At 45.9% G+C, this 17,875-nt stretch overlaps 1 protein-coding gene across 1 annotated transcript; it reads left to right on the top strand.

The window, feature by feature from the left end:
• The first annotated feature begins 234 nt into the window (after nucleotides 1–234).
• Nucleotides 235–888, top strand: LOC142767508 (ribosome biogenesis protein NSA2 homolog). Its single transcript, XM_075869286.1, has one exon. The coding sequence runs from the start codon at nucleotides 256–258 to the stop codon at nucleotides 856–858; it is 603 nt and encodes a 200-aa protein (XP_075725401.1). The 5' UTR covers nucleotides 235–255; the 3' UTR covers nucleotides 859–888.
• The last annotated feature ends 16,987 nt before the right edge of the window (nucleotides 889–17,875 follow it).

A 17,875-nucleotide genomic window follows, 5' to 3' on the forward strand; every position in this document is an offset into this window, starting at 1 on the left:
CGCCTCCTAAAGTGTTTGCACGTAAGACAGAGAATCTATTACAATAAACGAGATAATGTTCAGTTGACTCATTTGCTCCCCAAACAGAACAATGAGGGGAGGCTGCCAGACCATCTCTGTGTAAATATAAATTCAGCTGTGGAATTTGACAGCGCAGTCTAGTGATTGCGACTTCCATTCCTCGCGTTTGACATATTTTACTATTGCAATGGTATAACAAGTGCTTGAAGGAAGCGCTACTCTGAGAAGGTGCAGATGAAGAAGACTCTCAAGATGCACGAGGAGAAGCTGAGCAAGCAGAGGGGACCCGAGGCGGCGGCGCAGGGAGCCGTGCCCGTCTACCTCCTGGACCGTGAGAACCAGTCCCGGGCCAAGGTTCTCTCCAACATGATCAAGCAGAAGCGGAAGGAGAAGGCCGGGAAGTGGGATGTCCCGATCCCGAAAGTCCGAGGCGTCGGAGACTCCGAAGCGTTTCGGGTGATCAAGACAGGCAAGCGGAAAAAGAAGGCGTGGAAGCGGATGGTGACCAAGGTGACGTTCGTCGGCGAGGGCTTCACCCGCAAGCCGCCCAAGTTCGAGCGCTTCATCCGGCCGATGGCACTCCGGTTCAAGAAGGCCCACGTGACGCACCCGGAGCTCAAGGCGACATTCTGCCTGCCGATCATCGGCGTCAAGAAGAACCCAAGCTCGCCACTCTATTCGCAGCTAGGGGTGATTACGAAAGGAACGGTGATCGAAGTGAACGTCAGCGAACTTGGTCTGGTGACGCAGGGTGGCAAAGTGGTGTGGGGGAAGTACGCGCAGGTGACCAACAACCCGGAGAACGATGGGTGCATTAACGCGGTGCTTCTGGTGTAAATTAAATAAAAGAGGAGGTTTTCGTTTCTGGTGTGGCTGTTAGTGAAGGTATGGAAAATTCCTCTAACAGTAGTTTCCTTCTTCAGTTAGCGCCTATCAAGAATTTAGATACCGGTAATACATCAATAACAGGCCCATTTAAAGATGACTTGGCCAACGCATCTGCCATTTCGTTCATATGAATGCCCTTATATCCAGGAACCCAGACCAGTTTGATCAAATGGAGATGCGAGAGAACTAATGCTTTGAAAGCGTTCTGAGCATGCGAGTTCTCATCTTTAGCAAGGGAGGCACATACTGATAGTGAATCTGTTAAAATTATTGTGGTTCTTACTGAAGCAGTTACTTTACGGAGAGCTAAAATCATCGCAACAATTTCTGCTTCAAATATGGGCACATAATCGGGAAGGCGAAGCGAAAAGAACCAGTCTAGGGCAGGATAAAAAATACCAATTCCACATTTTTCTTCCCTTTGTGACGCATCAGTTGCTATGACTGCTTGTATTGGCGTATGTTCCAGGTAATCTCTTAATATAGCTTCTAAAAAACTGTGCGGCATCAATTTTGAATTTTCCTGAAATATATCATCAAACTGTAATTTAATAGCACTTTTATTGGTACTGATTAAAGGAACAGCATCAATTTAAACATCTAAATCATCTAGAAAGCACTGTATAACCAAAATTGGCGGTATACGAGATCTCGGCCAGTATTGTCCAAAAAACAAGTCAGGATGGTCAATAAAAACTATTTCTAAGCGTCTTACCGGCGATTCATAGAGCCCAAGAAATGCCTGTGTAGCTAACAATTTAAAACGGGTCGCAAGTGAGGGAACCCTAGCTTCAAGATACAAGATCTTGGTTGAAACAAACTTGGGGAGACCTAAGCATAGTCTCAAGGCTTGTCTCTCTATGACTCCCAGAGGATGTATCTTGTAGGCAGGTGCCCCCGCGTATAACACCCAAACTCAAGTACCGGGCGAATGTACATACAATACACTGAGATAATAGTATTTCTCCGCATACCTAAGCGACTATTACTAATTTTGCCTAATATTCCCATCGCACGACCTCCCTTCGCTGCAATGTTTTCAATATGTGTATTCGAAGTCATTGATTGGTTATAGGTCACCCCCAGATATTTCACATTCCCTACTTGAGGGATGTGATCCATATAGGAGAGCGAAATGTGAAAAAGGTCTTTGAGTGGAAATGTTAAAAAAGAACATTTCCTGATATTTAGGTACAGATGTAAGCTATAATTCTATGGCCGATAGGTATGTCTGCAATATTTTAAATAGACTATGAATCTCCTCTACTACTGAAAAGAATGCGATGTCGTCCGCATATACATAAGTTTGGACGTCCTGGTGCCGAGGTACAGAGCTCATCACGATATTGAACAACACCGGGGAAAGGACGGCCCCTTGTGGGACACCTCTTATGTGCACATATTTAGAAGACGAGATGCCGTTTTTGTAACAATAAAACGTTCTATTGCGTAAAAATTCTGCAATCCGTGATTGTATATAGTTTGGGAAGTTAAGGTTGTGCAGCTGGTTGATCAACACTATATGCTCAACGCAGCCGTACGTTTTTGCTATATCGAGAGTCACGAGCGCAGCATATTTTCCTTCCCGCTTAGCTAATTTTATGCGACTTTCAAGGTCTATATGGGCCTGCCATTTGGAGCATGCGGATCTGAAGCCTATTTGGGATGGATTCAGAATTTCTCTCTCATTGATGAAATTTGTTATTCGAACGTTCAGGATTCTCTCAATTACCTTTACAAAGTTTGAGGTTAACGCAATGGGCCTATTGTTATCCAAAACGTATCCTCTACCTGGAGCTTTAAGTATTGGTATTATCTTTGCTATTTTCCACTCAAATGGGAGCCATGCCATACTTAAAAAATAGTTGATTATATCCAATAGGTATTCTCGGCACTCTTTATGCATCAGTTTCAACATGAACGAGGTAACACCATCAGGGCCCGGAGCCGCTGATGGCAACTTAGCTAACACTTGCAATAATTCATGCCTGGAAACGTCTGTGAAGTCCTCGTCCCTTGGCGCCGTTGAAGGAGGTGGTGTTAGTTGGCTGGAAAAACGTTGCTCTAATCCCTTACCAGTCACTTCTAATAAAGCTTTTGTTTCATCAGCTGACAAAACGATAGAGTCTGTATTTATTGATTGCGGAATCATTTTCTTTCTACGTAGAAATCTAAATAATGCTTTTTTATTCTTGGATCTAGAACGATAATCGAACTTCCGCCTTTCGTAATCTTGTTTTGACTTGGCAACTGTACGTTTAAAACACCTGCAATGAACTGCTAGTCTTTCCAATTTTTAGGGCACTGATTGTACAAAAGCTTTTTCTATGCTGCCTTTCTGCGTCTATAGTCCCTCGAGCAATCGTCATTCCACCAAGGAGAATTCCAGTTATGATTCGCTGACGACACCACTAATTCAGATTTCTCTATGGAATTTTTTAATAAAGAATATAAGCTCCGAGCCTTTGTCATCGAGCTATCATCTGACAACGAAGGCATTGAAAAAAAGAAGGAATCCTTAAATTTTGAGTAGTTAATATGCGTATGAGTAATAGAGATTGATGAGGCTATCCGACTTTCTATTTCGAAAGTAATCGGTAAGTGGTCGCTGTTTGTTGCGCAATCAACGACTGACCAAGATGAAACATTAAGGTTGGAGCTTGTAAAAGTTAAATCTAGTGCTGAAGAAGTATGACTGCATTCGTATGTTGGGCTTCTAGAATTCTGACATGAAAAATGATTATCTTGGTAGGCGGTGGTAAAAAACATTCATTTCAGAAAAAGTCTACTAGAGAGAGCCGACCAGGCCTATCGGCGTGCTAGAGTGGCAAGAGCCTATTCCGGGACGCCAGTGGAGCTGGAAGCTGCCCGTGCGCGCTCCACCAAGGAGCGTTGCGCAGCCAAGGTATAGCAGCCGAGCAGGTGCTCCTCCCAAGCCTCCCTAGTTGGGATAGGAAAAGGGGATGAGAAAGGGACGGGATTAACTAGGCACGATGCTACGACGTGATATGTGTCGGCGAGGACATGACAGGTCGAGCAGGTGCCATTGATTTTCGGCAAAAAGTGCCTGGCGACCGCCGGACTGATAAAAGTGTTCGTCTGCAGGTGGCGTAGCAGTCGTTCGTCCGCTTTCTCCAAACCGCGTGCAAGTCCGGGTAGAGGCGGCGCGAAGCCCGGTAATAAGCCAAAATTTCGCGAAAGCACGTCAGGTTGGTATTGCCAGATTCTGTCTCGGGACATGGAGGGGCAACGGCCTGGACAGGAAAAGCGCGGGCAGCGGCATTTGCCGCCTCGTTGCCGGGCAGGCCCGAGTGGCCTGGAGTCCAGACTATACGAATGGGATGAGGGTTAAAACGCCAAGAAGCTGCCTGTAGTAGGCTAGCCGCCAGCAAGGCAATGGAATCCTGAAGGTACCGAGAACAGGCCGAGCGCGAGTCCTTCAGGATGGTGCGTGAGGCAGGGTGAGAGGCGGCCAAAGCTATGGCAACCTGTTCAGCGTGCGTTACTGTGTCTGCTCGAAAGGAGAGGCCATCGACGTGTTTGCCCTCTGTAATCACGGCTGCCGTGAGCTGACTCGAGGGGGAGGAACCCGAGACGTCCACGTAGAAAACATCAAGACGATCGGAGTGTCGCGTATGAAGGGCCGCAGCGCGTGCTAGTCTACGGCCAGGATGGAGGTCGGGGTTCATATTACGGGGTAGAGGTTCCACCCATAGCTTTTGACGCCAGAGCTCTGGTACCGGCTGCAGATGGTCTTGGTCAGATATCGGGTTAAGGCCAAGTCTGTGTAGAAGACGGCGCCCTGAAGGCGTCTGCGACAGTCGATTGATTTGGTTAACGCGATGAGCTTCGCGCATCTCTGCAAAAGTGTTGTGTACCCCCAGAGCCGCGAATCGGCTGTTGGAAGTTGCAATAGGTAGGTCCAGAGCGCGTTTGTATACTGAACGAAGAAGGACGTCCAGCTGCTGCTCGTGTCGACGACGCAGGCGAAGGTAAGGCAAAGCGTAGAGGACGCGACTGGTCATAGACGCGTGGACCCATCGGAGGGACTGAGACCCGCGGAGGCCGCCGCGCTTGGCAGACACTCGCCGTATCATGCGGCTCACCTGTTCGCTGGTGCGTCTGAGGCCTGCTATTGTGCCCTTTGGATCCAAGGACGATGTGATGTGAAGGCCAAGAACCCAAATATTTCGCACTGACGGGACGGGCCCGGACGGAAGAAAAATTTGAGGTGGCGGTAGCGGAGAGACTGAAAGAAGAGCCGATTTAGCCGGAGAGCACTCCAGGCCGCATAAACCAGCGTAGGTGTCCACCAGAAGGGCAGCCTTTTGCAGGCGTTCTTCGATTTGCGCTAAGGAGCCGGTATTGGTCCAGATTGTGATATCGTCTGCATATAGTGCGTGTTGTATTCCCTCGGCCTCGCTTAGAAGAGAGGGGAGGTTCATCATCGCCAGGCTGAAAAGCAGAGGAGACAGGACTGCTCCTTGAGGTGTACCCCGCGTGCCTAATAAGTACGGGCCATGTTCGGTAGAATTAGGGCGAATGACGGCGGTGCGATGTGATGGAAAGGCGCGAATGTAGTTGAAAGTCTTCTGCCCGCAGTTTGTGGTAGACAGGTTAGTGAGTATAGTGCTGTGTTTGACGTTGTCGAACGCCCCACGGAGATCGAGAGCGAGCACGGCTTTATCGTTATGGCGCATAGTAGTCGGCTCTATGATATCGTGTTGAAGCTGGAGCAGGACGTCCTGCGCCGACAGATGCGGGCGAAAGCCAAAGATCGTGTAGGCAAAGGTCCTCCTGGCCTCCAAGTAGGCGGAAAGGCGTTCGCGAACCATGGTTTCCATGAGTTTGCCTGCGCAAGACGTAAGTGAGATAAGTCTCAGTGCTTCGATACTAACGGACTTTGCCGATTTGGGTATGAATGTCACTACCGATGTGGTCCACTCCATTGGAAGCGGAGAGCCGTCCCATATCGAATTTATAAGGTGGAGTAGCGAGAGGTGTGCTTGGTCGGGAAGATTTGCCAGGAGCGATACTGTGATTCCGTCGCGTCCAGGGGCCGTGCCCCGTCGCATTTTAGTGAGTGCAAATCGTAAATCGGAAAGCGTGTATGAGGCGTCAAGGTCGGTGTTAGGGGCGCCGGAATACGTATATGCTGGGCCTGCGGGAGCAATTGTGCAGCAGATGTAGCGGTCACAAAGTTCTCGCGCGAGTTCATCCGTAGTGCCTTGAAAGGCATGCAGAGCACGGTGGAGCTGGCGTTGCGTTTCTCCCCTGGTGGTGGAAGGATCGAGAAGGCTTCTAAATAGTCGCCACGCACTCTTAGAGCTCATCTGGTTGGCAGCCTTCGAACAGGTGTCTGCCCAGTTAGCATCGGGATTATCTTGGGCCCAATGCCACAACCGGCTGCCACACTTATCAGTTTTTACTCCCCATGTGATATGGTGGGAGTTGAAATCACCTGCTAGTTAAACGTTTCCTCCACACGTGGTTATTAAGGTATCTAATGACCGAGCGTCGTGTACGCCTGAAGGAAAGTAGGCATTTACTACTGACAAAACCTGCCCGCTCTGGAGAGGTAAGCCTGCAACTGATATTTCGTATGCCGAAGAGAGGAACTTTAACATCAAATTGGCTTTGTGGCAAAGTTTGTTTGAAATCATTGTCACTATTCCGCCACCTCTCGTAGGGCGGTCTAGTCTGAACAAATGGTAATTTTTAAAATGAATATTAGTATCAGGAGCAATCCACGATTCTTAAAGTAAGAATAAATGCTGATTTAGTTTATCACACAGGAAATGTAAATCAGTAAGAGCAGCGAATCGAGAACGACAATTCCACAGCAGAATTTTTAGGGACGCTATTTTGGTGTAAGAATTGTTGCAGAGATAGCTTTTTCCAAAATACTTTTTCTAAGTAGTTTATAGGACAGCGTCATTTTTGGAATTTGACGGAAAGGAACTTGAGACGTCGTGGTTCGATGGGGACCGGCTGCGTTTCTGTGCACGAGCATCAAGCTCGACATCAGCAGACACACTTAGGTCTAACACTCGATCTTGTTCAACGTTTGTTATGCACTCTGAGGAGCCCTGGATGTTATCCGCATTATTCAGCTCATCATTACATACTGCAGTAGCATCACTGGTAGTCATTATTTTATTGGGCTCAGGATTACCAAAAGCAGATGGAATTAACAGTTTAGTAATTTGATTACTGAAAACTTGTGCTATGCATTCGAAGATGCTAGCTACCAATTGGTCCATAACTGTAGCCATAGCTCTTTCTACCGCAACCCCAACTGCCTGCGCGATATTGGTATCCTGACATGAATGACGTGCTGTAACGCCAGCATAGCCATGGGCTCTCTTCTTAACAGCTGTAATGGCTTCCTTTCTAGAGCATCTCCTTTTGTCTAGGATTTCTAGTATTTGTACTTCTTCATGGCGCATTGGGTACTCTGCGAAATCAGCTGCATGATGTCCACCGTACAAGCAACACAAGTCTTCTTGGGTTTCGCAATCTTGATCTGAGTGGCGTGCACCACATCTACGACATCGAACATCCGATTTGCAGCCGCGACAGCTATGTCCGAACCTCCAGCAGTTCTGACATTGCGATGGGTGGGACGCTAACTGATCTACTCGAAATATAATGGCCATGCTTTAATTTCTGACGGACACGACGTACCTGCAAAAGTCGCAATCACTGACTCTGTGGGATGTCGTTTGTCGTCAACGAGTCTATTGCACCGGTAAACTGCAACCACACCTGCCACCGACAGCTTCCCGAGCGTCTCCGCATTGCTTAGTTGTGCGTCAACACCACGCACAATGCCTTTAGTGCATGCGAGATGTTGTGGTATATACGCACTTACCGGGATCGAAGCAAAGGAAGAACACTTAAGAAGATCCTCTACACATATCTGATCTGGTGTCTGATATACAATGCCACCGCGACCAAACTGCCGCACGTCGGTTATGCTCTGGTAGTTCGGGGTCACGGCATGGAGATGTTCACGTGTCACCTTACGGTTATTCAGCTTAATGAAATTTCCACCCAAAAGTACCAGAGCGACGGTAATATAGCTCACGCCACTGCGGAGAAACAAATCGAGAAGTAAGTCATCATTGTGTAGCGAGGCCGTCTACAGGGAACGCTCCTGACCCGGAGAGTTCCTCGACATCAGTACAGCCTTAAGACTAGATCAAGAAAACTAAAATTATCCTGCATGAAATTGTGAAAAACACACCAAATACCAGGCAAGAAATGAAAACTATCCGGTACTTAGCCACTCAACCCGCACCGAGAACCACCTAACCACTTGCCAGTATCATACCTTCGTCATCTTTTCCCGCCTTAATACCAAATTTGGTATAAGTGAAGCTTGCGAAACAGCTGCCAGTGCATAATGAGCGTGGAATGTAGTCATTTTGTTACATGACACGCATGTCATGATTTTCATGTCAGGGTCTGTCGCTTGTGTTCGCCAGGCACTCATGGCATACCATACAATTTCGCAACATGCCATGTGAACGAAACCACCGAAAAGCTGCAGGACCATAGAAAGTAAAGTATGATATTCATGACATATATGTCATGATTTTCATGTTGTTAATAGTCATATGTTTTTCAAACCGTCATGTTATGTCATGACAAGTTTTGTATTGATACCATTATCGAAACGGCCAAGAGAGCTAAAACCCGTAGGCGGCTAGATAGATATATAGATACGCTCGAAGTCGCCGAAATTCGCTAAGAAATGCTTCGCATTTGAAACACAGCACGCACACGGTCATCTACATACAAGCTCGCATTGATCACCCCAGTAAAGTTGAGATCCGATCTTGTCCAACTAAATGTTTTTGTGACTCATTCATGCCCAGAACTTGTGCTAATTGAAATGACCATTTTGTGCTATCGTTGACACGCGTTATTGTAAAGAAGAAGTAATCTGGCGCAGAGGCAGCAGCAGAAATGAAGCCACCGCTGGCACCCTGGATGACGCGAGAGAAAGAAACAGCTTTGTTGAAACACAGAGAGAGAAAAATAAGTTTATTAACTCCGTAGATATCTTTTGCAGACGATGTCGTCGCTCTGGACCACGAAACAAATGGTAGAAATGATCCCTCAACTGCGAGCAGCGTTCCGCGAACATCACACGGGCATCTTCGCAGACTACCAGGAAATGGAACCTTGATGGCGTCCATGTCAAACTCTCCATCTTTTCTGAATATCAAGAAACGGAGCCTTGATGGCATCCTTGTCAAATTCTGGTCCTCTCCGAATATCAAAAAATAGAGCCTTGATGGCGTCCTTGTGGGCGGCGCTCCTCCCTATGTGGTCGGTACTCGGGTTGCTACCACCGAACAAATCTGTGGAGTTGATCCGGGACGCGATGTAACTGCGTACTTCTTCGACATTACATTTCAGCATGGCGAAGTTGCTGAACGAGTAGCCCAGGACACAGGCACAGCCCAGGATGGCTACGCCGAGCACGGCCACGATCACGTAGAGGTGATGGCGGTTGACGAAGACGACGGGAATGCTTACCCGCGTCTCTAGCTCCGACTCCATAGTGGCCGCTCCTGGCCACGCCCAGCCAGCCCAGGGGAGCTGCGAAGCCCTGGACGGCCCGACGTCAAATGGGAGAGGCGGGAAGAGCTGCGGCAGCCGTCCTCGCCATCGTCCCGGAGTCGAAAGTCTCGTCATCGCTCTGGCTCCTCCAGTCCTCCTTCTCCTTCTCTTCTTCTCGCGGATCTTACCCAATGCAGAGGATTGGCCGAGTAATAGGTGAATTTCTTCGTAATAGGTGAACTGTTTCTTCGAAATAGTTTTCGTATAAGCTTGGAATAACTAATACACCAACTTAATTACGGAATATTAGTATTTATATGTATAAAAATATAAGAATTTTCAATATTCTGTTAGCCTGACTGGTAAATTTCCTCTTTGGCGTAGTAAGCATCCCTGTGACTGTAGCCCAGACTAGAAGGGCTCATCGTCTCCCTCTTTTCCTGACACATAGTTCGGTTGGCTAGACTCGAAATTGGTCAGCCCAATGCACCAGATAGCTCGGTAATGGACATGAAGAAGTTGACGAAGTAAGCAGTACAGAAGCAAATATGATAGCGATCTATAGATGTAGTCGAGTTGTGGACAAGAACAAGGTCCCAAAGGAGTCCGCGATTGCTTCATTTGCCGGGTCGAATCGCCCAACCGAAATCAAAGCGTGGTCTTTAATATACAGAGTGGAGCCGCTATCACCTCGTCCCCTACAGTGTATTAAGTTTTGGCGTTATGGGCACACAGTGAAAGGTTGCAGATCAGTACCTAGATGCAGAATTTGTGGTGAGACGCACAACTCAAACGACTGTAAAAGTAATGAAGAAAAGTGCTGTCTTTGCCATGAAGCACACTGTGCTGATAACCCAAATCGCTCAGCCAAGGCACGTGAAATCTAAATCCTTGAAATTGTAGACAGAAGGCGATGCTCCCGAAAGGATGCCATTGCTGAAATTCAGGCCGGAACTTAAGGGTACGCAGGAGCAGCCGCCTGCCATAACATAGCAATGGAAGCATACTTTTTCCTATCGATTGCAGAAATGATCGAGAAGGCAGTGGATAAGGCTACGCAACGCCTTGCCACCACCCTGTGTGAGTCGCTGTCGCACATTGTAAATAACCGAATCGCACAATTCTATGAAGCACAGATTGATATAAGTACGGCTGTAGAAAATGCTGAGTCTGCACACCCGACAAGTGAGGCAGAATCTAGAATAACTCCACCGTATGCACAGTCTGCAGAGCCCTCTGGAGAAGGCGTTCAGAGGGTGCACAGAAAGTTTCAGGACACACAAGATACGGACATGGATCTCAAATGCCTAAAGCGTTCTTGATCCCCTGTATCGAAAAAAAAACCTGGCTTGCCAAAACACGTAAAAAGCAAGAAATACCAGAAACACAACCTTTCAAAAACCGATTTTCTAAAAGAAAGTATTTTAGATTAGGTAGTTGCCGAAACCATTCTAACGACATCATAGGGTCTCTTAAAATTATACATTGGAACTGCCAATATCTTCACTCAGCCTTAACAGATCTGTTATACTTGTCTTCCCAATTCGATCCGGCTATTATTGCAATACAAGAAACTTGGCTTTCCACACATCACTTTTTTCACCTACAAAAAATCCAAACATTTTTTCTAGACCGTTCATTCAAAGGTGGAGGTTTAGCTTTCTTTATAAACAACAAAATTAGTTTAAAATTCAAAAACTCATACAAATGTATGTCTTCTGAATGCGAAATTTTTTCGTTAGATATTACCTTGCCAGGATACTTGCCTTTCTCACTAATAAAAGTCTACTTTTCTGTAGGAGTTCAAGACACTAGATTGTTAGATATGGCTGCTAATTCAGGCTGTAAAGAAAAAATTATAGTTGGTGTCTTCAATTCTCACCATACATGATGGGGTTTTAGAACAGATCAGTGTAGACAACGGTTGTGGGACTTGTCGTTAGACAACAACTTATTGTGCCTTAACGCTAGAACTCCCACATTTATTCGAAGTCATTCACGCTCCGCCTTAGATTTAGGCTTTGTAAGCTCGGCCATTGCTAGTACATCGTGGACAGCCCTTGACTACGCCTCCAACAGTGACCACTGTCCAATAATGTTCGAGATCGCTTGCCCCGTCAAACCATCATGCTTCTATGCCCGGACCTATATAACTTGTGCAAAATTTCAACACGACCTAAAACTGCTTTAGACTCTGCCTCTCAGAATGAAGATGACAATAAAGCTATGAAATTAAGCGCAGTAATTAAACGGGCATACAAAAACGCTGAATTTGCTGTTCAATCGGCGAAGAGAGTACCCTAAAGCCCCTGGTGGAATTCTAACTCTTCACAAGATCACAGATGACGACAGGCAGCTTGCAAGAAGCTAATACATAATCAGTCCCCTAAGAACTGGTCAGATTATATCTGAACACCGTGTGTTCAGATATTTGAACACACGGTGGCCCAAGCGAAAGAAGAATATGATAAAAGACATTTCGATTTTCTCTCGAAACCTATAAGAAATCCTATAAGAATATAATAAGAAATCCTTATTTCAATATATGCGATCTCACAAAATCCTGCCGTCTACAGTAAATACTGATTATGAAAAACTATCATTGAAAGAAACGAAGAACTGTTCAGAGTCAACTGGCACAGGTCTAGAAATTAGATTTTCTTCGACTATGGCTTTCAACTGGCAGAAGCCTAGCACAAGCACTGACTTCGAAAACGTAACGCTGTCTGAAGCATCAAAAGTAATTCGAGATCTACCCTCGTCAGCTCCTAGTCCAGATGGAATCACAGTTCCTATGATTTAAATTTTATTCAAGCTATCTCCCGACGACGTCCTCAATCTTATAAACTACTCTTTGAAGAATGCCTCGGTACCGTATGACTGTAAAATAGCTAAAGTAATCTCACTACTAAAAAAGGAAGGCTTAGGTTTTACCACAGAAAATATCAGACCCATCTCACTAACTTCGAACATGAAGAAACTCATAGAGAGGGTCCTAAATGGCCGAGTAAACTCCTAGATACCTTCATAATATTACCTTCATACCTTCATAATACCTTCATAATAAAGCCAAAACAAATACCTTCATAATAAAGTCAAACAAATTGGTTTTCGCAGTGAATGCTCAATTTGGTGCGCCCATGCGGATTTAGAGAGTCGAATACAGCTTGCTCGTGAAAGGAAACAGTACGCCGCATTAGTAACTCTCGATATAGCTAAAGTGTATGACAGTGTCGAGCGCTGTAATCTACTTAACACCTTGCAGAGCCTAAAGTTTCCTCATTATATTACTGAGTGGATAGCAGAATTTTTAAAATCAAGGGAATTGTACTGCGTGAAGGATGACTGTTGTTCGCATAAGTTCAAACAGAAACGTGGTGTTCCCCAAGGGTTCGACCTATCTCCAGCATTACTCATTATACTGATGAGCTCTATTACAATTGCTTAGGATGTCAGTGCCTACATTTATGCAGATGATATCGCGTTCTTCACTACATAGAGCGACATTTACTCACTATATCAAAAATTGCAAATATATTTTATTACTCTAGAAATTTGGTTGCAATCTATTTCATTGTCATTGAACATCAGTAAAAGTGCGCTCTTGGTGTCTCCTATAGCAGATACAGTTTCAATTTATGCGTTATATATTGGGGAACCTATTCCACAAGTAGATTTAGTCAAGTACTTAGGAATGATTTATAATGAAAAGCTAAATTGGATATCACACATAGGATATATAACAGCAAAGGCAGAACGGGCGTTTGGTTTATTACGCAGGTTAAGCCACAGAAAATACGGCCTGCGCAGACACATGATGTCAATGATATATAAATAGTATGTGGGACCAATATAGGAATTTGGGTGTGTATTATTTTCGGGGGCCGCTGATTATGAAATTAAACCGCTAGTAATGTTAAAGTGAGAAGCCCTGCGAATATGCCTTGGACTTCCCAGGTTCGTGGCGAATAGTGTACTGTACAAAGAAGCGCGATTGCCAACACTCCTCTGTCGATTCCGAATTCTAATGGTTCAAACCTTCTTAAAGTTCTACAGTTTACCGGCGCGAAGATCAGAGTACGCATTTATCACCAACCCTGACTCTTTCTTTCTTGCACATTGGCCTCGATTTCATACCCCTCAGATAATTTTCGTTAAAAAGAAACTGGATTGCATAAATGTAGACATTAGCACAGTAACTAAAACTAATTCCTCAACCCTCAACATTAAAATAGAGTATGATGGAATCTTCCCCCCACAAGCCAAGTTGCAATCTCTTAGATTTTTGACCACTACATTAAAAGATTACTTGGTACATGCAGAAATCAAAAATATGATAGCTACAGATGCTTCTGTCAACAATGAAAAGGCAGGCGTAGGAATCGCGTCTGATTTCCTCGGATGGTCTTTTCCAGTAAGGCTTCCAGATTTCACTCCTATATTTGAAGCTGAGCTAGTAGCTATTATTTTAGCTCTTCGAAAAATTCTTATGACCGAGACCAGTGCAATCATCCTAACAGACTCACTTTCGGTATGTGCAGCTCTGACAACCTCTAAAAAATCTCGTGCCCTAGCAGCATTGCACACATTAGCACTGCCTTTTTTAAAACTCCTCAAATTAGTGTGGGTGCCAGGTCACTGCGGATTACAAATAAATGAATTGGCAGATGTTTTGGCACGAGCATCATTTGATGGACCAGTAATTTCAGTACTTCCCAAGTTAGAATACTTATCAGGGTTAGGTACAGGAGATTCGCTATTTTTACAGATAGTTTAGAAAATATCACACAATGGACAGATTATCAGCACCTAAAATTTCCATGGAAAGCCAAGTGGAGTCCGTCAAAAAAACTTGAAATTATAATCTCCGGATTCCGGTGCCGTGTCCCCCCATTTAATTTTTATTTACACAGAGCTGGTCTGACACTTTCCCCCCTTTGTCCGTTTTGCGAATAATCAGAAACTATTGAACATTACTTTGGTTTTGTCGGAACTCTGCATTAATTAAGAAACGACTTCTAGATATTCCATTTGCGAAGCTAGGTTTCAATTTAACCACAGAAAGTGTTCTAAATTTTGGTGCCTCTGTTTTGGTAAATGGCCACAGAGATGCATTCGATGCGGTGTGTAATTTTATTCAAGACTCTAAACGTTTTTCAACATAATGCCTACGTGAACAATGGTCGGCTCCCAAAATCAAGGTATAGCTATTAGTGTGTACTTTCTTGTTGATTTTTTCTCACTATCTGAATCTTTCGTTTTTTCTTTTTTTAATACAATCTCTTCACTCTACAACTCCCCCGCCCCCCCTTTTTTTTTGTTGTACGCAATAGTGCAGTTATCGGCCAGATGAGACTATATGTTCTCTTGGCCAATCCCCCAGAGTGGGTATGAGCCATGGATTCTAGGCTACAAACAAACAAACAAATTTGGAACAACTACCTACGGGAACCAGGATGAATTGGTTGTTATGTTTATCGAAATCCAGCATACTTTTCAAAAAAGATTAGTCGGCTTCTTTTAGGGGTGAAGTTCCTGGCGCCGTGGATTTACGCCCCGTGTTTGTAGTTGTAGCCATCTCTCGTTTAGTCCTTAGAATGTCCGCTTGATGGCGGTACTTGTATATGATGAATGTATGATGAAAAGAAGCGAGATGGCGGTAATTGGACTGTTTACAAGACTTACAGGACAGACGGACGGACTGAGGGACAGACGGATGCAAAGAATCGCGGACGGAAGCATGAAAAAAGGGACGAACTGACGGACCCCCCTCATCATCATTCACTGCGTGGTTATGCTGACCTCTCATATTTATTGAAACGAATTGAATTGTAAGGATATCAATATCAAGCATGTTCATGACACATTAACGTACCCAGAACGTCTCAAAGTTCTCGGTATACACAATCATTAAAAGGAGTTACGCGCAGCGGTGCTCATTTCTCAACGGGAGAGGCTTAACCTAACCACTACTGGGACAAAATTGCTATTCCATGTAGGTTACCCACCTCGTCCTCAGTATTCGGGAGAGGAACTGGAGTCCATGGCTAAACAGCTACGTGAAAAGATTCTAGTATCCCCTATCGCAAAAAACATGAGCCCCCGATGTCACAAAGGTCGTAGGAGTGCACGATCTCGCAAGTTACAGCGGCAATACGGGAACAATCCGGACACTGTGTATAAAGATGTCGCCCTATGCGGCAAGAACAAATACGCGCTCGCAGTCGTAGGAGCGGCCCCGGGTCAAGGCCTTTTGACTTACGCCACGGCACGAGCCGCGTCCGCGAATAACGCTGAGGCTTTAGCTATCGCGCTTGCTATTAAAGCTAAGGATATTCTGGGACGATCGTCCCTTGTTCTCACCGATTCCATGGTCGCATGTAGACTCTTTCTCACGGGAAGACTACCACACAACACCATTCACCTATTAGGACCGGACCTAAGTCAGGACCATGCTATCATCTGGTGCCCGGGTCACGCAGGACTCGATGGTAATGAGAGAGCGGACGGCGCAGCTCGTGCTTTAACCAACCGAGCAGCCTACCGCTGCGACGACAGCCCCTCTTACCACGAGATATCCTAGAAAACTAACGGCTTGAGCGACGAAGGTACACTGTACCACACACAGCTCTACCCGGCCGGAATTCTTAAGACTGGAGCCAAATACAAACAAACACATATCCAAATCTTTCGTTGAAGCATGCCATTCACCCTGCGACGTACAGCAATAGTTGTCCGTGGTGCGGAGGCAGGCCCACTCTCGCCCACATAACGTGGTATTGTCGGAATAGGCCAACCGAAATTAACTCGCCGCAAATAGCCGGCAAAACTTCCGCAAGGGAGCCGTGGGAGACTTTGCTCGCCAGCGAGGATCTGGGAGTGCAACCAGCGCTACTCGACCACGGGCAGCGGGCTGCTAAAGCCAGTGGAGCCCTGGAATAGGGGCCCCACCCACATGCTCATCGTATGTCTTTTTTCCTTGTGTTTTTTCAAATAAACGTTTCGATATATATCATTACACATTAGTCTTTATCACTTTTCATTTTTTTCTTATGAGTTAATTTAACAAGTGTTTTTAAAAACGTTTCTTGATCAATATTTTGACATCACGAAAAAAATCCTTTTATATAGGAAGGCGTCACTCAAAAAAAAATAAATATGGTTTGAATTCTTAATCACCCAAAAACTTTGTCCCTCGCTCCTCTCTCTTATCATCTTCTTTGTCATAACGTTTACCAAAACAAATATCTGAACAATAATGGCAGATCCCACGTACAGTGGAAATGGCTGAAATGCGAAGCACAAACAAGAAATGTAGATATGTCACTTTAAAATGAGCACAACGTTACGAAGTGTAGGTAAATGATGCCATACATCACTTCCGTGTCATGATTATCATGCATGAATGTGTCGTTTACCTTCGTCATCTATTCAAGTGACTTGATACCAAGTTTAGTATATTTGGAGGTAGCGAAACTGTCACGAGCATGCTATGAGCGTGGTATGTTATCATGTTCTTACAAAACACGCGTGTCAGGATTATCATGTTTGCACCAGTCACGTATTCCCTCATCCGTTGAAGTCATGTAACACCAAATTCGGTATATGTGGAGCTGGCGAATCTGCCGCGAGTGCCTCATGAAGGGCCCAATTTACTCCAGTGTAGCGTTGTCGCGCGCGCACGCTGGGCGCAGCAACGCTACGCTAGAAAAACGCGAACATTCTAAGTCCTCTCCACACCTATCTCCACATAACTGGGCTGGTCTCCCGGGCTTTTTCTCCAGTTATGTGGAGATGGGTTTGAACTAGGCTTACCTACTAAGCGCAACCGTGTAGGGATGCGACGTCCTCTACTGCCACTGCGTGCGAAGACGCTGTGGCCGGGTTCGTCGTTTCTTCCGGTGTGGCGCAGAAACCACGCACGAGGCAGGATAACAACAACGGGCTTATTAACCCAAGATGCAGCACAGTCCGACACTCACGGGCTTGCAGGCCGTACAGGGAACTCCGCAAGACCGAGCAAGTAAGCTTGAATAGGGCGCGACGACTCCCGCACAAGGGCTGAAGTCGAACGCACGAACGAGAAGACGCCTGCTTAGCAGCGCATGAACCCCTCGTGAAGGCCTGAGAGCATCTACCGCGACGAGCGAATCGTCGGGCGCCACACAGCTCGTAGGAGAGGATGATGTCACACATGGCCAATGGGAAATCGCGCCGCGTTGTGACGTACGCCCGCACAGCGCACCAGCGTAGCATGCCCGGACATGCCAGCGCGAGAAGGAGCCGACGGTTGACTGGCCCAGACCAAGAGGCGCCCTGGCAGCCATCTTGGCGCATGCCGGTGCTTATGCGCGCCCGGGCTACGCTGTCGGCGCGCGTGCGGCAGCTGGGG

The sequence above is a fragment of the Rhipicephalus microplus genome, chromosome 7 (assembly GCF_043290135.1).
Source record: "Rhipicephalus microplus isolate Deutch F79 chromosome 7, USDA_Rmic, whole genome shotgun sequence".
Classification (NCBI taxonomy): Eukaryota; Metazoa; Arthropoda; class Arachnida; order Ixodida; family Ixodidae; genus Rhipicephalus; species Rhipicephalus microplus.

Excerpts from the sequence above, each read along its gene's own strand:
- LOC142767508 (XM_075869286.1), top strand. The coding sequence starts at position 256 with ATGAAGAAGACTCTCAAGATGCACGAGGAGAAGCTGAGCAAGCAGAGG.